We start from the raw sequence: 23,369 nt of genomic DNA on the forward strand, positions 1-23,369 counted from the left end.
GACTTTCCCTTTTACCCGTCTCTCTCTCTCTTCACATCTGTGCCATGGCTCTAGAACTTGCCATGGGTTATACTAGAAACGATTCCTTCATGGAAAAAGCAGTAGCTCAAGAAGCAGCCTCTGGTTTGGAAAACCTCCAAAATTTCGTCAGAATTCTCTCTCAATCACAACCACACCCGCCGGATAACTCATTACAATTGGACTGCGGCGCCGCCGCAGATGCAGCCATTACAAAATTCAAACGGGTCATATCTCTCTTAGATCGTACCCGAACAGGCCATGCCCGGTTCAGACGAGCCCCTATCTTATCGCCGCCGTTTTATCCATCAAAACATGAATCCCCAGCTGAATCAGAATCAATAGTTTACTGCCCTACCCCTCTCCAGCAAATCCCGCCGCCGGCGAAAAATGGACCCGTTGGTGAGAGAACGATTAATTTCTCATACTCAGCACCGTCGCCGCCGGCGTCGTCCGTTTTTCAGATTACCAATTTACCATCGTCTTCCGGGAAACCTCCGTTGAACTCGGTTTCGATGAAGATTAGGAAGTGTAGTTCATCGGAAAACAATTTGTCTGGCAAGTGCAGTGGATCTTGCCATTGCTCCTCCAACTCCAAGCGAAGGTTTTTCTTTTTCTTTTTCTTTTTCTATTTCTCTATGATCCCTCTATATATGTTCTTGATTTCTAAAGAAAGAAGCTTTAAATCAGGAAATTGAGAGTGAAGAGGGTGGTGAGAGTGGCGGCGACAAGCTTGAAGATGTCTGATATACCGCCGGATGATTACTCATGGAGGAAATACGGGCAGAAACCCATTAAAGGATCACCTCATCCAAGGTATGAAATTTGGATTCAATTGAAAATGAAATTAGTAATGGAGATTGATTATATATATATATATATGTAGGGGTTACTATAAGTGCAGCAGTGTGAGAGGATGTCCGGCGAGGAAGCATGTGGAGAAGGCATCGGATGATGCGAGCATGTTGGTGGTGACTTATGAAGGAGAACATAATCATTCTCTTTTAGGAGGAGATGATCATAATCATCATACTAAAACCCTAATCTTGGAGTCTTCTTGATGATGAATTAAGGAAGGACTAAAATCATCTTAAATGTAAACATGCAATTTTTTCTTACTTTAAATTAACATGAATTTGTGTTTTGATCCATTAGATGGAAAGCATTAAGCCCAACTCTTTCTTCTCTTTAGATTAATGTTTCTTTTTTTTTCTACAAAATTATAAAAAAAATATTACTTAAATTGAGATGAGTATAATGATGAGTATAATTGCATCTCAAAATATGGTCAATGCAATGACATCATTGTGAATAATTAGTCTTCTAGAAAAATGATAAAAAAACGTTACAAGGGTGTAATATAAATCAAACAATGAAAAATATTGATTTTTTACTCCAAAAATAGATTAAATAATGTAAGTGTAAGCGGACAAAAAATTTAAAGGTTGTTTATTAAGTGATTCTTATTACACTACTTTGTTTGTGTTTGTATTTTTTTTTTTAATTTTTATATTTTGTGTTTTTATTTTATTTTTTCATGTCATGATTTGTTATTATACCTATATAACAACTTAATTTTAATATTTTTTTAATATAATGGACAATTTCAAAATATATATATATATACAAACAAGTGAATCTCTTCGACGATGCACGTTAAATTTCTAGATTTTCACCTTATCTAATATAATATTATGATGTCGAAGAGGCACGTTAAATTTCTAGATTTTCACCTTATCTAATATAATATTATGATTACATCTAGTAGAATTAACAAATTGTTAAAATAAAAGATCCAATCAATCCATTTTTCATTAAGAGACTCTGTTTTATATAAATCCTATATTTGAGAGATTCTTACCGTTATACTTTAGTATACAATAATACAACATTTAATGTACAAGAAAACCCAATTAAATATGAAATGAAATGTCGACATCGATCGAAAGGAATGCTAAAATGGTATGATGGGGGTTGCTTTAAAGGTAAGGTGGATTGTCTTTGGATGCTTAATAATTATAATTATGGAAACTAGTCAACAACATTCAAAATTGATAGTGAAAGGAAAAGTAGAGGATAGGCCAAGCAACGCAAAAGCAAATTTGGTAACTAGTTTAATTTCATGTGACTCAGAAACCTATATTTACATTATTATTATTATTATAAAATAATGGAGTATTCCAGACTCACTTTGACTTTAAAACATATCATAGATTTATTTGTCCACTTGTATATTATTCTGGCACCAATTCAGCTAATATACTAAAAATGTTTGAAATAATTATATATTTAATTTTTTTTTTTAAATAAACAACATACAAAAGTACAAAGAGATAAAAAAAAAATACATTAGAATGATTCAAGTGTGAAAAATCTTTTATAAAAAAAAATTCAGTTCTCAGTATAAGTTGGAGTGAAAGCAACCTTCATAAAGAAAAGAAATTAAGAGGTTTTATAAATAATATAAAGTTTAGGCTTAGGAATGAGTATTGTCGGCAATAATAGATAGACTACAAAGTCCAAATCTTGGAAAACAAAGGTCAAAAAGAGAGACTCATTAAAAAAAAACTATTCTTTTGTACATCAAGGATCAAGTCACAATTAGTCTCGAATATAATATATATATATATATATTATATTCAAGATTTTCTTTTAAATGGGATTATATTTATGAAGAATCTAATGTCTTGTTTGGATCGAAATTATTTAAATAACATTTTTTATGAAAATTATATTAATATATAATGATAAAATATAAAATAATAATTTAAAATATAGTATATTTTAATATTTTAATTAATGAATTTAAACTTAATAAATGAGAATTTGAGAGTAAAATGATATATTTTGAACACAGCCTAAGTGTAACATTATATATATATATATATATATATATATATATATATATATATATATATATATATATATATATATATATATATATATATATATATTCAATTGAGAACATTTTTAAAGAGAAACAAAATCTTTTATTTATGTAGAGAAGTTTTTTTTTTACTCTACTATGTCATTTCATATCTTATCACTATGGGTTTAACTATCTGAAATTAATATCACGAAGAACAAGAAAGAATGCCGACAACTAAGATTTTATGCAAAGAATGATTGAGTTCAATGAGTGCATCAAGCTTATTGGATGCACCGAGCCAACAAATTCAGACTTAACATGGTCAACAACACGAGGGAATGAGAAAACTAGAAATAGTCGAATTGACCAGGAATTAATCAACAAAGAATGAGTTATTCAATTTCCAAGTAGTCAAGTTGAAGTTATTAATCCCGAGATCGAATCACTATCCAATCAAACTCTTCTGGAAAAATGAAAAAAAAAAATGAAAATACCATTCATGTTCTTCATTTTCTAGATGGAAAGTAATGAGTTCAGAGTTATCTTGGATATTGTTTGGTCAAAGCAGGTACAAGAGACGAGAATGTTTCGTGTTAGTGAAAAATTGAGAATGCTTAAAATCCGGCTTCAAATACTAGACAACAAAAATTGTAGTAGTATTTTGACTAGAGTTGTCAAACAAGGGTCAAACTTGAGGATATTCAAAGTCAACTTATGAGAAGTGAAGAGCTAGAACGTCTTAGAATTGAGGAAAGATTGACACTGACTTCTTTTCGATCACTTAGCATGCATGCATATAATTTTGTTAAATAGAAGTCGAGACAAAATTGGTTGTCTTTGGGGATAAAAACACTTCCTTTTTCTATAGGAAGTGTTCGCTTAGAAATTTCAAAAATAGTGTGTACATAAGGAGCAATGGTGAGGTCGCTTAAGGGCAAAAATAAATTCATGAAGAATTCATTAGCTATTATCGGGAACTCATTTGAACAAAGAAAGAGGTTACTACTTTTCAGCATTAAGGGGGAAAGCCCACGACTTGATGGTTTTAGGGCAACGTTCTTCAAGGACAATTGAGAGTTGTCGGCAATAATATGTGCGAAAAGGTCAATGAATTCTTTAGAAATAGGATTATGCTCAAGTAGTGGAATGCTACATTGCTAAATCTTATACCGAAGAGTGTTATACCCGGAAAAATTCGAGATCTTTGACCGATTTCTTGTTGCAATGTCATTAATAAAATTATCTCAAAAATTATTTCAAAATGTCATAAGCCTGTTATTTCTAAACTTATTAGTCCTAGATAATCAACATTCATACATGATCGATATTTATCATATAATATTATTCTTATACAGTGTCTATTAAAATGTTATGGTAAGAAGATTATTTCACCTCGTGTAGCTTTTAAGATTGACATTTAGAAAGATTTTAAGATTGACATTCATGAATTCTTAGTGGTTTCTGGATTTTCTTACATTTTTACTGATTGGATTTTACAGTGCATCTCTACTCTCTAGTTTATCGTTTGTGTGAATGACATCCATGGTGGATATTATAAAGGGGAAAATAGTTTGAGGCAAGGAGATCCTCTCTCTTCAAACATATTTGTCCTCATGATGGGGATCATTGATTGTATCTTCAAGTTGCTTTTAAGGATTCGACCATACATACATTATCCATACTATAGGGAGGAGAACATTACCCACTTATGTTTTGCAGATGATCTTTTCATTGTGGCACATACTGACGTTGATTCCATTACTACTATTAAAGATGCATTAACCTTTTTTCTAGTGTTATAAGTTTGTTCATCAATGAGGAAAAATGTCTTGCATTCTATGGCGGTGTTAAAGAGGAGATAAAGGCGGAAATCTTCAACATTCTTGGAATAAAGGAGGGTGCATTATCGGATCGATATCATGGAATTTCACTAACGTCAAAATAACTCCAAGTCTCACATTATAGGTCACTTATTGAGAAGGTGAAAAACTCAATCATGGGTTGGGCTATAAAAATGCTATCTTACACGGGGAATATTGAGTTTGAGCTGACTCGAATCAGATGAGATTGTCACCCGACTATAATACGTAAGGTTAAAGATGAGGAATGGAACACCCTTTTGAGGTGAATTCCAGAAGGTATAAGAAAGGATCTTTGACTATAATTAGAATATGCAATTCCATGATCGAAGTGACTCTCGGGAATGGAACTAAAGGGGAAACAATTACATGGTTTCATCTGATGTGGTCCCCTAAGGTCATCCCGATACATCAATTCAACATGTGGTTAGCCTTCCATGAAAGATTAACAACAAGGGATCAAATCAAGTGTTACATGAATACACTAGATTCAAAATGTCTTTTGTGTGTTAGAGAAGAAGAAATCATGGATCATCTATTTGGAAAATGTTCATTTGCATCTGTGATTTTAGAGTATTTTTCCAAATCCATGGGGTTTCTTAATTTCTCAGTGGAATGGAAGGAAGTCAAAGAATTAACTCTCACTAAAACAAAAAGTTTTTTTTTATGCTTGGCTAGATCCTATATAATAATTAATGGTAAAGAAAACATTTTTTTAGCAAAATATATATATATATATATATAATAAATAAACAAAAACTTACCATATGAAAATGAGAGTGAAAACTGGACTAGAGGACATAACTCACTTTATCCCTTATTAATATGAATTAATGTAATTATAATAGCATCATAAATTAAACGTATTTATTTTTTCTTTGTCGTAAAAATTTATATTATTACTCTAATACTAGGGGTGACAATTCGGGTTAACATGTTAGCGAGTTGAGCGATAGTAACTTGAACCTAATTTGTTTACTTATAATTGACATGAACCTGGCCCGATTAACATGACTTAACTTGAACCCAACCCGATTGACCTGATTAACATGACTCAACTCGAACCCATTCTGATATAACTCGATCTAATTAATATCACATTTATCTATTCTAGGTTAAAAATATTTAAAAAATAATGAAGCTAAATCACAAACCAACTTAGAGAAACACTACAAAAGAATATGAGTGTGTGAGTAAGAAAAAACACACAAAACCCATATACAAAAGAAAATTGTAAAAGGGTTGACAATTCTACTTTAGATCATTTTAGGTAGACCCGATTTCGACCGAAACCCAAAAATACGTGACCTTAACCTAATTTTTTCTTATTCGGTTCGGATTGTATTTTGTGTCGGGTAAAAAATTGTCAACCCTATCTGAGATCATATAATTCACTAAAAGTCTTGTTGTGTATTAAGAATGTATTTACAATATAAGATTACAATTACAAGAATGAATATGAATTTATAAAAAAATATGAGAAACTAAAGAGTTAGAATATATAAATATTTTAAATATACTTAAGAGCTAATAGATGAAAATTAAGAGAATCGAGTGGTTTGCTCTTTGTTTTTGTAAAATTATAGAGGCTTTAATAAAAGTAATAAGAATATAAGTCTAGTTATTTAGTTCATGTAACTTAACTGCTTCAGTCTAAGTGTCCTAGCATTAGGTAAATGACCCATACATGATCCATTAGATCCTTATAGCCTATGTATATATATATAGGTGTCTCTGTTAGATTCTTTAGTCTAAATCTTTAATCCTTAAGTCTATAATCTGTATACTCTATGTCTATAAATCGAGATAAACTGTAATTGCGGAAACGTACCTGAATCTTGAATGCAGAACGGTTCATTAAGTCGTTCTTCGTTATTCTCTTCTTTTTGATCTTCTCTTGATCTTGAATCTGGACCTGGATCTGAATGTGGATCTTCTTGTTCTGGATCTGGACCTGGATCGGAATGTCAAATGTGGGTGGGGTTTAAGTCTTCCAACCCTATATCGATAGCCTTCTTCTTTAGTGTTCTTGAGAGATGAACATAAACCTTATTGTTCGATGAGAGAAACAAATAGGTAGGCTATTTATATGGGTTGGGGACCTAGCCCTAATATACCCATTTATTATTCGGCCCATCAACGAAATAATAAATGGTATTTCCGCTTCTACACAAATATGTCCCCATATTTATTATAGATGTCTAAATAAGCCCATAATCTTTATACTTTAACAGATCACTTTAATTGGGCTTTAATCTTTATTATGATAACAACTAATATACAATTATTAAATAATATATGTACCCAAATATTGGAAATAATTCCAACAATCTCCCACTTGGGTCATATAATATTTCCTTCAATTGTATATTATAACCTTAAGAGCTCAAAATATTGTTATCATTACAAATACATCTATATCAATCTCGTCCATCAATTATAACAACATAGGATTAAAGCGGTTTTTGTTACATTAATTCGTAACTAAACCCTCAATAGTCACATATGTCAATACAATCAAATGACATAGATTAAACATGGGTGTGTAGTGTGGATTAACATGTAGTGTGATCTTTAACATGTCTAATACCAACTGGTCCTCCTTTATTCCTTATAGAGATCAATCTGAATAACTTTAAAATCTTGATTTTCTTTAAAAAAAACTAAATCTTTAATTTCTTTAGAAACTAATTCTTTAATGTGCACATAAATTCCAAATTGTATCTATACAAGCATCACAATACAAACTCCCACTAAAACTGTATATCATCTAAATATGTAATATCCATATGAACAATATGTTCATGAAAGACCTCGGATAGCAAATATTTAGAGAACGGATCCGTAATTTTAGAGTTTGTCCAAATATGCTCAATATATAAATAAACATTCTGAATTCTTTATTTTCCAAATAGTTCGACTTAGTCAAACTCATATTACTATTAAAGTAAAAGAACTGCAAATTATTGTCACGTAATAACTTTAGTGGTCTTTCTATATCATCCATAATTTGCAACCTCGTGACAAAATTTTGCAGTCAGATTCTTTAATTGGATACCACAAAACACCTAATAAATTCTGCCATCAACTTGAAATAATTCGAGTGTCTGCTTAACACTCTTTCAAAAATTAATTCTTTAAACTAAAATGATGTGGCACGAATTTTCGACTGTTTTAGTATCCAACAAAATTTGAATCAATATACCAAATGATCTCTATCCGATTCGATTTCACTATATGAGTATGCAATGTTTTGTTCTTAAAATATCACATTAGTTGTTTGGTTGTTTTCTTAATGATCCAAACCAGGATCCTTCAAGTATTTGTCCAACATCATAAATATTCTTAATTTCCTGATTCATATAATCTAGAGCATACATTAAACTCTTGTTTAAGGAGTATTATGTATATATATTTATTTTCAAGGCTAATCTTGAAGTACTTATGAGACTAAATTTATCTCTAGATCTTTCAAAATATCCAATAATTAACATCTAGAAATTCTTTAGTCTAGTTTATTTTCTTTAGACCTATAAGGCCTGACCTTAACTGGACAACCCCAAAAGAATTTACTAGTTGTTTTAGTTGAATCTTTATTCCATATATAAGTTGTAATTCTTAACTCTTCCTTCCAAATGAATCAATTACATGAAGATATTCCATAAATGTTTGTTTCCAAATAAAAAAGTATCTAAAGTAATTCTTTATTTCTTCATCTTTAATATGAATTGTCAATGCCCACGCCGATGTTTCTTTCACCATCAATTGACTTTTGACAATTAACTCAATCGTACATCAACACATTTACTTTAGTAATACTGAAGTTACTATTAAATGTGTATGAGTACTGAAGTTAAATTACTCTTAGAACAAACAAAACAAACTATAATATGTATTCTTTTATACACCACTTTCTTTAGTAATTTTCTTTTAGGTGCAATATCTGCAATTCTTACAACTTCATTTCTTTATTATGTATTAAGGTATTTGCTAAGTGAACACTATTTATGTTATTTTTTGTTTCAATCTTTTATTTTTCTTACACACAATTGATGTGAGTTCATATAGAGACTATGTCTCCCTTTAGACAACTACAATTCACATCAATTAACTTAAGTGTAAATAAGAAAATCCAAATTAGATGCATGAGAATACATTATTGTAACTCTGACTTTAATGCATTACTTTTGAAACAAAAATAAAACATATATTATTTATGAAATCTTTATTCTAATAATACCCTTAGAATTTTAACTCTTTTAGATATAATTCTTAAAAAATACAACAAATTCTAAATATGTCTTAAAAATTATATCATATAAAATGAACTTAAGATGTTGACAAGAAAATAATCCGTATAAGCAGAAGTGTTAACTTGATTAGATAACAAAACAAATGAACAATCATACTCACAAAATTTTAATAATCACATAAATTCAAAATAATGGTACGTCTCATCATAAGATACCAAGCGCAACATTAATATTTAGTCTTTGGACATTAAATATTAACTTGCAAACGGTACTCTTTTGTAGTAATCAAATATTAACAATAAGTCCTGTCAAATAATTGGTTATCTTTGGATATTCCAATTATTCACATGGCCCACCGAATAATTGTTACATATTTATTACCACATGTGCATAATGTTATTCTGACCAATTATTTATCTTCCTTTGGGCCGATTAAATAACCGCATGAAATAATACACACTACCTTCTTAATTTATAAAACATATTAACTTTCACAAGAGAGCCTACTTTAGTAGGATGTTGCTTAAATTAATTGATTTAATAAATTAATAAATTATGTACATACTTTAAGTGTGTAACTCGACCAATTATTAAACTTCCTTTTGTCCGATTAATAATCGCATAGTTACAAACACAACCGTCTTAATCTTATAAAACAAATATGTTCTATAAATTAATAATTTGTACCTTATTTAAATTTGCAATCCGACCAATTATTAATCTTCCTTTGGGCCGATTAACAACCGCATAATTACAAATTTAAGTGGGCCTAAAATTGTACCAAATTTTTTAATGTGTTATTAATACCAAAAATCCGAATGTTGTTTTATGTATCAAAAATTGCATAAATTCCATATGTGTTACATAAAACAAATAATTGTGATTTTACTAATCACTCAATTATTTCTTAATATCAATCAACACAATATATACATAAAGACCGAAATATGTATATATATTCGAATGTGTAATATAACATGATTGATTATTCATCCAAATATAATAATAATAATAAACAATTAAATAATCAATTACACAGATTACCCAAAATTCTAAATTTATCAATTATTAGGTTAATTGATTTCCTTAATTCTTGATAAATAACTTAATTCTTGATAAATAAGTTATTGATATTTATTTATTCATTAATTATAAATTATTATTATTAATAAAAATAATAATCTCTTTATTCTGGTCTTTTCTTAATTTCTGAATATATTTATATATATTTCATAAATTAAATGGATGATACATCCGTTTTTATACTAATTCATTAAATATATTACAAACTTAATGTAATCAATATTTATAAAAGATTATAAACATGATAAGTAACTATTTTTCTTTACTTAATTCTAAAAAATCATAACATATATCATAGATATATATTAAAGTTTTAAAATTCTAGAATTCCATAATATATTTTACTTTATTCTTAATTGTATATAAATGTATTAATACATTCACAATTATTTTCAGGAATAAATATTTCTTCAATCTTTAACTAATTAAAATATTATTATTATTATTTTAATTCCTTAAATTAATTATAATAATTAATTATTATTCCAAAACCAAAACTGAATTCCTTAATTCCTTATATATAGTATTATTATTTTAATTCCTTAAATTATTATAATAATTAATTATTATTCAAAAAAAACTGAATTCCTTAATTCCTTATATATATTATTATTATATTAATTCCTTAAATTAATTATAATAATTAATTATTATTCCAAAACTGAATTCCTTAATTCTTTATATATATTATTTAGTCTTATTTGACATTTTCAACTTCCTTATCTTTAAAATGAACATTCAATTCAATTTATTCAATTTCCTTATTCTGAATCTGTTTATTCAACGTGAATATACAGAAAATTTAATTGTTATTCATAATCTTGTTAACCAAATTCAACAATCTATCTTTATCCTTATTAAATCTCAATAGACATAGAGAGGCTCTGATACCACTTGTTAGATTCTTTAGTCTAAATCTTTAATCCTTAAGTCTATAATCTGTATACTCTATGTCTATAAATCGAGATAAACTGTAATTGCGGAAACGTACCTGAATCTTGAATGCAGAACGGTTCATTAAGTCGTTCTTCGTTATTCTCTTCTTTTTTATCTTCTCTTGATCTTGAATCTGGACCTGGATCTGAATGTGGATCTTCTTGTTCTGGATCTGGACCTGGATCGGAATGTCAAATGTGGGTGGGGTTTAAGTCTTCCAACCCTATATCGATAGCCTTCTTCTTTAGTGTTCTTGAGAGATGAATATAAACCTTATTGTTCGATGAGAGAAACAAATAGGTAGGCTATTTATATGGGTTGGGGACCTAGCCCTAATATACCCATTTATTATTCGGCCCATCAACGAAATAATAAATGGTATTTTCCGCTTCTACACAAATATGTCCCCATATTTATTATAGATGTCTAAATAAGCCCATAATCTTTATACTTTAATAGATCACTTTAATTGGGCTTTAATCTTTATTATGATAACAACTAATATACAATTATTAAATAATATATGTACCCAAATATTGAAAATAATTCCAACAGTCTCCAAATAGCGGTTATGAGGTTATTCAAAATAACCATAATTGTTTGAGAATGTAACAAAAGACGATGCTCATCTCCATCTCCTTACAATAACATCATTCCTCTTACACTCATCGCATGTGAGAATCACACCATTAATAACCATCAAAAAAATGAGATCTTAGAATAGGACTCGGGAGCGGTCTTCAGAATAGGAGGTTCGATTCAAATAAATATTTTGTACCAATTTTGGGCCTTAAGAATAGTAATTAATTTATAAGATATATTTATTTATTAAATAAATAAATAAATAAGTAATAGTATATGCATATATGACAATTTTGGGCTAAGACGGGGCTATGCAAATGCATAGCTCGAGGGCCATAGACTTTGGAGTTCCACAACTTGTCCCAAATAAACTAAGTCATAACATCGATCAAATTAATAAATATATTATTGAGATAAGTTCATTTATTTATTTAATGACTACTGATCATTACTTTCTTATAATTATAAATTTAACATTTTCATTTTAAAACAAAATTTTATAAAGTTTATTCACTTTATATAATATGTAACAGTACTAGTTTAAGGATTAGTTTATATTTATAATATGAGCTACTATTCTCAAAGTAGTATAGTAACATATTCATTTTGGTTAATCAATAATACACAACCGTTCTTTTTATCTCTTTTTGCATTATGGCTTTGATTTCTTGATTAAAGTTCAACATGGTATTAGAATAGGAGGTGATCGTGCACCCTCAAGAACCTTTGATAAGTGATGATCCATTTGATTTCAATAACGATGATCTTCTTGATGAGCCATGCATTCTATGAACCCTAATTTCAAAGCTCATCAAGAACGCTTAATTTATCCGATTCAAGTTCCATTTTAAATTCATGTTTAAGTTTTTCCACCAATGACACCATTGAAGCGAGATTGCACATATACTCTTTATGTTCATCCTAGCGACACTCTAGGAGCAATTTTTACTCACACAGTTCTGACCCGCCAAAACTACTTTTAAATGGTCTACCAGCATGTAATTGACATTTACTGCGAAAATGAAGAGGTATTACATTGATGGATCATTCATAGATGTGACTAAGCCTTAAGATGTTATTCTTTAGAAAATGATTGATGTAATGGTCCAGTCATGGATAATGAACACAATCGATAAAAAGAAGAGAATTCACTTTTAGAGCACAACTACTTCTTTAGAAATACGGAAGGAAATGAAGGTGTGGTATTAGTAATGGTCCAACCTTGTATCGATTCAAAAAGGATACATGTATAACAAAGCATGAAAGTCTTGATTTAGAAGAATATTATACTAAGGTACGTCTAAACTGAGATGAGTTGTTGCATCTTGAGTCGCATCAGGTAGGTTCTTGTGATAAATCTCAAATTGAAAATTATGTGGGATGCAAACTGGAAATTTTTTTTGGCTAGGTATGAAAAACATAATATATTGTTATTCTTGATGGGTCTGGATGATTCTTATGAGAATCTAAAGGACATTATTCTAGTTATGGATCCTTTATCGAGTGTATATAAAGGCTTTCACAATGTTCTTGAATATTGAATTAAAGAATCTTATAAATCGACAACATCAACAATCCAACTTACAATCTTCCATGACAGTAAGAGATTTCAAATAAGGTAGTTTAAAGAGATTCAAAGGAAATGATGATAGGACTTACAACAATAACAAAAGAATAAATCTCTCATGTACACACTACAATATGAAGGGTCATTTTAAAGAGGGATGCTATAGACTAATTGAATTTCCAGATTTATGGGATAACAATAAAAAGGAAAATGTTGTGAATTCAGTATCATCCAATAAAAAGGACAAAACAGTCTTCTCACAAGATCAAATGAAGATAATGCAAGGCATGGTGAAAAGTTTAATTGAAGGGAACACTAGACCTAAAGCTAACTTGTATGTAAAAATAAAGAAATCAACTTCAAAGCATGTAAGTTTTCTAGACTCGTTCTTTATTTTATATAGAGTTTACAATGAGCATGAATATTTTCAATAGTTCAAAATAATTATGGTTAATAACTTCAGGGGCTAATACATATATATATATATATATATATATATATATATATATATATATATATATATATATATATATAATGATGCTTAATTTTTAAAGTGTCCGGATTGCCAGGTCGAGAGCTGTGGTTAATTTGTATATATATGTGAGAGTAAATTGATACTTGTATCGGATTCTGGGTTGACCCGCCCATAAACTTAAAACGGTTAAAAATAAAATTAAAAATTTTATATGTATGTTTCGAACTTGCAACATAACAAAACAAGTACAACCCTTTAACCGCCTAGGCTAATAAAACTTTACATTTTAAATTAAACACCAAAGTAGATGAACGCATGACATTTTAACAATATAAGTTCAACTTTTTAACTAACTAATATATATATATATATATATATATATATATATAATGATGCTTAATTTTTAAAGTGTTCGGATTGCCGGGTCGAGAACTGTGCTTAATTTGAATATATATATGTGAGAGTAAATGGATATTTGAGTCAGATTGTAGGTTGACCCGCCCATAAACTTAAAATTGTTAAAAATAAAATTAAAAATGATATATGTATGTTTCGAACTTGCAACCTAACAAAACAAGTACAACCTTTAATCAACTAGGCTAATAACATTTTATATATTAAATTCAACACCAAATTAGCAGGACATTTTAATAATATAATTTCAAATTTTTAATTAACTAATCTCTCTCTCTATATATATAATGATGTTTAATTTTTAAAGTGTCTAGATTGCCGGGTCGAGAGTTGTGGTTAATTTGGATATATGTGAAAATAATGGATACTTGGGTCGGATTGTGGTTGACCCGCCCATAAATTTAAAACGGTTAAAAATAAAATTAAAAATACTATATGTATGTTTCGAATTCGCAACCTAACAAAATAAGTACAACCCTTTAACCATGTGTGATTGTGATGTGGTTTATCGATAGATAATAGGCCGGTATCAATTGAAAGTGGTTACAAAAATATGAATCAAATATTTGATTGACCAAAGTGTGAGGTCACAGTGTTAAATATTAAAAAATATGAATCAAATATTTGATTGATCAAAGTGAAAGTATAAGGTCACGAGATGAGATGTTCATTCAGAAAAAATATATGTGAGAAGATAAGTTGTTTTATCGAAGTGAATAAAATATGGAATGACAGCGTTCTATTTTTTATTTTAATATATTATTCGTGATTTATTAAGAATTTTAAACATTGAATACTTATTATTATTATTTTTTATTAAATTTATTTTATTTATATTTTGATCCGTGTACATCGCATGAGAATCTTTCTAGTTTGTAATAATAGAAAAAATGTGTTTTTATATAAAAAAAAAAACAGAACAAAAAATTAGCTTATTTTTAAATAACGAATTAATGAATATAATAAATGAATATGTTAGTCTCAAATTATATGATAGATTGATTTTTAAGAATGTGTTATTTACATTAGATTTTAAGAATAATCTAATATAAGTTACCAAATTAATTGTAAATGAAAAGGTTAAATACATATTTTCTAAAAATGGATGTTCGATGTAGGGCCCTGAATTAGACGATATTATTCCTGGAGCTTGACAAATGTGTAAGGAACTTGTATTTCTATTCCATAGTTACTAAGGATGATAATTTGAAATCGTCCTGTGGTAACCGGACTGAATTTTCTCGTTTGGGACGGTTTTTCCCTAAAACCGAATGAGGATGGGGCGGGGATGATATTTGTGTCCCATCCCGACCCGTCTTAATTTCACCATGATTTTTCTCCGAATACTATAAACACAATTAAGTACATAAAATCACCAATATATTTATTTATTCATTATATTTTATAAGAGTGGTAAATTTATTTCTTTATAATAATATAAGATTTCAATATATTACAATATATATTATATTAAAAAATACGTTTATATAATTTTATTATATAATTGTTTATTTTTTAAAATATTTTATAAACGGTGCCCCGCGAGAAACTTTTGAAACCGAACAGGGCGTGAATGATATTATAAAAATTCCCAAAATAAAAACGGGACAAAGATAATAAATGCATCCCCGCCCTAAACCATCCCATTGCCATCCCTAATAGTTACTGATTTGTTTAATAAAGATTTTGATAGTAATGTTAAGGTTTCATTTTCTACCTTAAAAATGTAAAATTGTGCATTATAAATATGGACACCGTTCTAATGAAGTTCTAATGAAGTTCTTATAGTACTATTTCCTTCTCTTGTCAATAATATGGATTATTATGAAACTTATTAAATTTGTAAATCACATTGTTTACCTTTTCATAATAGCATTTCATTTTTTAAAGATTAAGTTGAACTTGTTCATATTGATATTTGGAGACCTTATAAATAAGAATCATACACTAAAATGTCATTTATGCTTACAATGGTAGATGACTATTCTAGATGCACTTGGACCCTTTTAATTTAGGATAAAATCATTGTTTTTGACAAAATTTTGAAGTTTTTATTTAATGGTCAAAACTCAATATTTAAATTACATTAAAAGTTTTAGAAGTGATAATAGAACTGAATTTGTGAATTCAAAATGCAATATGTTTTTTTTGAAGAAATGGGCATAATATATGAAAATACTTGTGTATATTTTCCTCAACAAAATAGAGTTGTAGAAAGTAAACATAGACATCTAATTGAAGTAACAATATCTATTTTAAAATATTCCAACTCACCGATCAAATTTTGGCATTTTTCTATCATTACTGCGACTTATTTAATAAATAGAATGCCAATAAAAAAAATTGAATTGGAAGTCACCATTCTTCATGCTTAAAGAGCATGAAGTTAAATATGAAAATTTGAAATTTTTTGGTTGCTTATTTTACATGACAAATATTTTTCCAAAAAAATCAAAATTTGAAGTTAGATGCATAAAATGTGTCTTTATTGGATATCCTTCAAATCAAAAACATATACACTTTATCAGATTGAATCAAATGAAATTATAATTTTGAGATATGTTATTTTCTTTGGGAATATTATACATTTCGAAGAAGATATCAATGATCAACCAAAAACTCAATAATATTATAAATACTATTAAAATTACAAAAACATATACTAACCTTGATAAAATGATAAAAATAATAATTCAACTGAAACAATTCAAAGGAAAAATACAAGAACTAAGTATGATCCAAACTGGATGCAAGACATTAATGAAAGTCATTTACATCAAAAGAAAATTTTGATCTATATTACACTCCACAAACTTATATTTTTTATTCTTTGTACAAAGATCAAGAGTATATAAATTCTTTATCTAACTATGATCTAACCATAACTCCACTTCATTTCAAACAGGCATCTCAAGATAAAAATAGATAAAATCAATGAATGATGAACTAAATGAGCTTGAATTGAATCAAACATGAGAAATAACAAATGGGTCTATAAAAACAAACTTAAATTTGATAGTACTTTAAACAAATGCAAAGTATAGTTGCAAAAGATTTAATCAAAAGGATGGTATCGGTATTCATCACTGTTTTGCACCAGTGTTTAAGAGTGTAACTATAAAATTGTTAATTGCTTTAGTAGCCTCAAATAGATGGATCTTAAATCACATTGACATAAATAATGCATATATTCATGGAAACATAGAAGAAAATATTTTTATAAAACTTCTGTAAGGTCTAAACAATGTTGATAACACAAACATGGTCTGCAAATTAAGAAAAAGTCTTTATGATTTAAAACAAACATCAAGACAATGGTATAATAAAATATCTAGTTTTTTTTATTGACATTGCTTCACAAAATCCCAACATGGTCATTTTTTATGTTTTAAGTAAAATGGTGTGAATATAATTGGTCTAATAATATATGTTGATAACTTGTTAATAATAGGGAATGGCTATGAAGAGATCAAAAATATCAAACATATGATTGACAATAAATTTCTTATCAAAGATCTTGGAAATGAAAAAAAAAATGGGTCTTAAAATTGTACAAAACGATTTTGGTATTTATGTAAGCAAAAAAAATATATTTTAGATTTACTACATGATACGTGCTTAATGGATTGTAAACCCACAAACACGTCAATGATTATAGACATAAAATTTGAAGATGAAATTCAAGATATATTATGTGATCTTTCTAAGTATAGAAGAATAATTGGGAGACTTTTATATTTAAACTACATTAGATTAGATATTGCATATGTTGTTCAACAATTATCTCAATTTATGCAAAAACTTCTCTTATGTCATTGGAATGCAGTTATGTACTTAGTTAAATGTCTAAAGCGTACAACATGGTTGGGTATCTTTTATTCATATGAAAATGATTCTACTTTAATTGCATATTCTGATTTTGATTGATGTTCTTGTGTTGAAACAAGAAAATTTATAACATGTTATTGTATATGCTTTGGTAAATCAATCATATATCTTGAAAAGCCAAGGAGCAAGCAAATATTTCTAGATCAGTTTATGAATTTCTATAAATTTTTTATATTCTTAATGATTTGAATTTTAGATTAAAGTTACCACTATCTTTATAAAGATAGTGTGATAATAAAATTGTCATACACATATTCGAGAATCCAAATTTTTATAGAAAAACAAAATCATATTGACATAGATTGTCATTTAGTTAAAAATATATACAAGATGTTCGATCACATTTATTTCTCTTTAAGATATTCATCTTGAAGGAGAAATATTGAGATAAGTTCATTTATTTGTTTAATTATTAGTTTATACTAATGATATTTTTTCTTATAATTACATATTTTAAAACTTTTATTTCCAAATAAGACCTTATAATCTCTATTCACTTAATATGTAACACTAGTTCCATGACTAGTTTGTATTTATATTACAAGGATCAAATTGTCAAATTATTTTTGTAACATATTCATTTTGGTTTGTCAAAGTATTATTTTTACATATTCATTTTGGCTGATCAATAATACACCACAGTTTTTCACATCTCTTTTGCATTCTGGTTTTGATTTTTTTTATTAAAGTTAAACACTTATGAGAAGATTTTGTAAAGTAAAAAGTCTAGCTCTATTAGGGACTGGAGGGACAAAACAATCATTTTAAAAAATAAATAATTCTTTTTTATTATTTCCCTTCAAAACAGTTCTTCTAAAAAATAAATATTTTTTTTTTTAACTATTTTGTCCCTCACTGTGAGACAAACGTAGAACCATCCATCCGAACCAAGCAACCCTGCTACTCTATTGGAATGACAACTAATTTGCCATGTTACTTATAATTTTATCAATTTTATTTTAATTATCAAATTATTATATTTACTAATTAAATTATTTTATTTTTATTAATAAAAAAACCATTATAATAATTTGTTTTAAACAAATTTTAAATTATTTATTTTTATATTAAATAAGAATTTTTGTTTTGTAAAACCCATATAAATCCTAAAATAAGACAAGATCATAGCTCTAGGAGTAGGGTGAGAAAAAATATCGATATTAAAGGTATATCGAAAATATCGTACTGTAATATATCAAAAATATCAATTTTTAAGGTACACTAAAAAAAATGTAAGATATGATACCGATACCAAAATTATTGATACGGTAAAGGTATGAGATTTTTAAAATTTTGGTATATCGAAATACCGAAATATTATTTATAAGTTAAAATATATATAAATATATATATTATTTATAAGGAAATAATTAAATAAATTTGATATTAATTTAATTATAGAAATATAATTTTAGAATTATATTATACTGAAATATTATTTCAGTATGCTTCACTACTTATTGATGAGATTAATTTTTTTTATACGAAAATTAAGATATATCGAAATCAAGGTAATGTAAAAGTATGCATTTTTTTCATGCCGAAATTATAGGTAAAATATAAGGAATGAATAAAATATTAATGTATACCGATCATCCTATATAGGAGAGTGTATAGTTAAAATTTCAATGACTATTTTAAAACATTAAATAATTTAATGTTTGATAAATTAATAAAATTAAAATTAAATATATATATATAAGTATAAAAATAAAATTCTTGTATTTGTTGAATAACATCAAATAAACTGGTCAGGTATCAATTAAATAAATATATAAAAATTAAATTTTAGAATAAACAATAAATATAATAAACGTTTAAATAATATTTATAACAGTAATAATACAATTTAATCACACTTAATAATTCCAAACATAAATATATCTTGATTAAAAAATTAAAAACCTATAAACGTTACTGCATTTAGTGTATAATACCCGTTATATAATTGGATCCGAAAATCCGATCCGGTATCCACTATCCTATTTAGATTTGAAACATTCTAGACCTCTTCTTCTTCTTCTATTGCGGCGCATTGAAACCCTAGTTTAAACACAGAACATCAATCTTCAACATCTAGTCGTCTTTGAATCCTCTCTCTGTAAGCTCGAGGCGGCGGCGATGGGCTACTCTCCGATACCCATCGTCTTCTCCACATGAAATTCAATCCTTTTTCTCTATACCCTAAACCCTATTTCTCTTTCTTCACCAGAATCAAACATCTTCCCCTCCTTCCAAACCCTTCTTTATCATCAATGGCCGCTTCGATAACAACCCAAATCGCCCTTCCCTCTGAATCTCCCGATCTCGACGACTGCCTTTGCGCCGGATCTCCTCACTTGACCATCGAAGATGATCAGAAATCATTCCAAGAATCGGATAACAGCAACTCTAATTTAACAAGCCCTAGTCGATCCCTCATCGTCAGCGGCGAATCGAGGATTGAGCGAGCCTGGGCACACTGGAAGAATCTAGGACAACCCAAGTTGATTGTAGCGCCGATGGTGGATAATTCCGAGTTACCATTCCGTATGCTCTGTAGGAAATACGGCGCAGAAGCTGCTTATACTCCGATGCTTCACTCCCGTATCTTCTCCGAGAACGAGAAGTATCGTTCTCAGGAGTTCACCACGTGCAAGGTATATATATATAAATCAAACCCATTATTAAGATTTAGTTTCAGATTGAATCTTATTGTTACTATTCTATCATTGCTCCGATATGCAGGAAGATCGTCCATTATTTGTTCAATTCTGCGCAAATGATCCTGATACCTTGTTAGAAGCAGCTAGAAGAGTTGAGCCTTACTGTGACTACGTTGATCTTAACTTAGGTTGTCCACAGCGTATTGCAAGGAGAGGGTATTATGGAGCTTTTCTAATGGACAATCTTCCTCTTGTTAAATCGCTAGTAGAAAAACTGTCTTCCAACCTAACAGTCCCAATCTCTTGCAAGATCCGAGTTTTTCCAGATTTACAAGATACAATAAACTATGCCAAAATGTTGCAGGAAGCTGGTTGTTCACTCTTAGCAGTTCATGGACGAAGAAGAGATGAAAAGGATATGAAGAAATTCCGTGCGAATTGGGATGTGATCAAGGCGGTTAAAGAAGCAGTTCAAATCCCTGTTCTTGCAAATGGGAATGTAAGACACATGGAGGATGTTGATAGCTGTTTGAGGGAAACTGGAGTAGAGGGTGTTCTTTCGGCTGAGTCTTTATTGGAGAATCCGGCTTTGTTTGCTGGTTTTCGAACTAGTGGATGGGCAATGAATGGTGGGAATGAGATAGATAGGGGTCTTGATCAGGGTGAGTTGGTTGTTGAGTATTTGAAGCTCTGTGAGAAGTATCCTGTTCCATGGAGAATGATACGTTCTCATGTTCATAAGCTTCTTGGTGAATGGTTTAAAATTCATCCGGAAATAAGAGAGGATTTGAATCAACAGTCGATTCTGACGTTTGAGTTTCTTTATGGTTTGGTTAATCGATTGAGACAAAAGGGTACAAGGATACCACTCTACCATACAAAACAGTCTACTGAAAATGGAGCTATTAGTAGTGCTGCTGCATAATATACAGATTCGTTGACACAACCATTCATTGACAAAACTTAGGTATGTATGCTGGTTTTTATGAATTCTTCCATTTTTGTTGTATTTTATTTCTTCTTCAATCATTGCATGAATAAAAAAACTTGATAAAACTTCAATTTCATATAATTAAATAGCTAAATTTCTCTGTTTTATGTCCAACAACAAAACATAAATCTTGAAGAACAATATATCATAGAATGATATCCAATGTTTTTATTTTCCCCACTATATCCTATTTTTATCAAGAAAATGGAGTTGAACTCGGAGAAGAGGCAGAAGAACCACCCGATGAATGATTTTTGCAGAATTCGAAACTTCCCTCGTCCATTCTCTCTAGTACGAAATGTCCAAGCATGTCTTTAGGCTTGGTCACGAGATTATCTCTGCACAAGAACTCGTCGGTTGTGAATTTCTCAACTTCTCTATTATAATCATGAACAAACACATGTGTTCTTCCCAAACCTCCCTTCTTCTTGCTCCTAGCCAGCACACCTGCAGTGAATATAGACATCATCCTACCTGGCCCTTCTGGCCAATACCCTCTAGGACCATCAACCAAGATTATATCCCAATCCACCTCATAGAGCCCATTGGGTAAATCGTTTAGTCCCAACTTACAATCAGAAAAGAGCAAATTCTGCACTGGACGGCACTCGTTCCTGGCAGCATCCTTGGCGGAAGCCACCACCTCCTTCATCTCGCTCATCTTGGTGGTGTACTGCACATCGTAGATCTCAAGCTCCGGGTGCTTTTCCTCGAAGTAGGCTGCGTAGTAGCGGTTCTCGTCGATGAAGACAGTCCGACCTAAGTGATTCATCGCTTTCCATAGGAGGGTTTCGTGGGTTAAACCGAAAATTAGGAAATTGCATGGAGAATTAGGGCAGTTTCGGAGGGTGTCAGCAATAGGTTTAATGTCGGATGCTGACATTCTGTCTGTGTTGTTCGAATTTGATGCGTAATGGAGGAGGGCCTTTATAACCGTCTTGGGAATGGCTGGCGAGGCGGAGGCGGCCGATGTGAATGTAGTGGCTGTGGATTCTCGACTGTAAATGAAAGTGATGAGGAAGATGATGGTGAAGATAGAGATGAAAGACAAGATCCAAAGGCGATTGGGGGTGCTTTGTTTTTGGATGTAGGGATGGAGAAGGATTAGCTTTGTGTTGCTGCCGCCATTCATGATGTTCTTCATTATGTTTTTGTGTTGAAGTTGGAGAAATGATGATGGCATGAAGGGAAGATTATAAAGGGGGAAATGAAAATAATATGCATAGTGATGGAATTTGTCACCAATTTGTGATTTTGATTACCCAACCATTTATTTATTTTATTCAAATATGATGTGATGTCAATTAAGAAAATTTAAAGAATTTAGTTAATAGTTTCTTTGAGAATTAAGATAACCATTCAAATTTAGAATTTTAATTTCAATTAAATAAAAGTTTAACTTTATTCAGTTCTCATTAGCCCGAATTCATAATAAATTATTTTATTTATCAATTATAACCTTTACTATATTAACTAAAATATTATATATTTTAAATTATTATTTTTATTTTATTATTATATATTAATACATTTGTTAAAAAAATTAAAATTAAATAACTAAAAATCTTACACACATTCAAAATTATCAGTAAAAATTATTTTTTAAATAACCTAAGTTATTCAAATAACAAGGATGCAAACAAAGTTTTAATTAATAAGATTAGACAAATTATTGGTATATATATACTATTGTAGCGACGTAGCACCTAATAATCAAGCAGGCCGACAGTCCATTTTATTTTATTTTTTTGTTAAGAATAATATTTTGTTTTGCTTCAATAATAATCTT

At 29.2% G+C, this 23,369-nt stretch overlaps 3 protein-coding genes across 3 annotated transcripts; 2 read left to right on the top strand and 1 right to left on the bottom strand.

Moving 5' to 3' along the window:
• Window positions 1-3: 3 nt before the first annotated feature.
• LOC124915395 (probable WRKY transcription factor 15) lies at window positions 4-1,167 on the top strand. Its single transcript, XM_047456102.1, has 3 exons — window positions 4-622; window positions 709-834; window positions 905-1,167. Exons 1-3 carry the CDS (start codon window positions 45-47, stop codon window positions 1,077-1,079), a joined length of 879 nt encoding a protein of 292 aa, XP_047312058.1. The 5' UTR covers window positions 4-44; the 3' UTR covers window positions 1,080-1,167.
• An 18,791-nt stretch (window positions 1,168-19,958) lies between these two features.
• LOC124914245 (tRNA-dihydrouridine(16/17) synthase [NAD(P)(+)]-like) lies at window positions 19,959-21,763 on the top strand. Its single transcript, XM_047454754.1, has 2 exons — window positions 19,959-20,583; window positions 20,672-21,763. The coding sequence occupies exons 1-2, from the start codon at window positions 20,101-20,103 to the stop codon at window positions 21,512-21,514; spliced, it is 1,326 nt and encodes a 441-aa protein (XP_047310710.1). The 5' UTR covers window positions 19,959-20,100; the 3' UTR covers window positions 21,515-21,763.
• On the bottom strand, window positions 21,763-22,904 carry LOC124914244 (protein IRX15-LIKE-like). The gene has a single exon (XM_047454753.1). It carries the CDS (start codon window positions 22,761-22,763, stop codon window positions 21,777-21,779), a length of 987 nt encoding a protein of 328 aa, XP_047310709.1. The 5' UTR covers window positions 22,764-22,904; the 3' UTR covers window positions 21,763-21,776.
• Window positions 22,905-23,369: the final 465 nt, after the last annotated feature.

This window comes from Impatiens glandulifera, chromosome 9 (assembly GCF_907164915.1).
Source record: "Impatiens glandulifera chromosome 9, dImpGla2.1, whole genome shotgun sequence".
NCBI lineage: Eukaryota > Viridiplantae > Streptophyta > Magnoliopsida > Ericales > Balsaminaceae > Impatiens > Impatiens glandulifera.

Excerpts from the sequence above, each read along its gene's own strand:
- LOC124915395 (XM_047456102.1), top strand. The coding sequence starts at position 45 with ATGGCTCTAGAACTTGCCATGGGTTATACTAGAAACGATTCCTTCATG. Across the intron at positions 623-708 it reads TCCTCCAACTCCAAGCGAAG|GAAATTGAGAGTGAAGAGGG; the intron begins GTTTTTCTTTTT and ends GCTTTAAATCAG. Across the intron at positions 835-904 it reads AAAGGATCACCTCATCCAAG|GGGTTACTATAAGTGCAGCA; the intron begins GTATGAAATTTG and ends ATATATATGTAG.
- LOC124914244 (XM_047454753.1), bottom strand. The coding sequence starts at position 22,763 with ATGCCATCATCATTTCTCCAACTTCAACACAAAAACATAATGAAGAAC.
- LOC124914245 (XM_047454754.1), top strand. The coding sequence starts at position 20,101 with ATGAAATTCAATCCTTTTTCTCTATACCCTAAACCCTATTTCTCTTTC. Across the intron at positions 20,584-20,671 it reads AGGAGTTCACCACGTGCAAG|GAAGATCGTCCATTATTTGT; the intron begins GTATATATATAT and ends TCCGATATGCAG.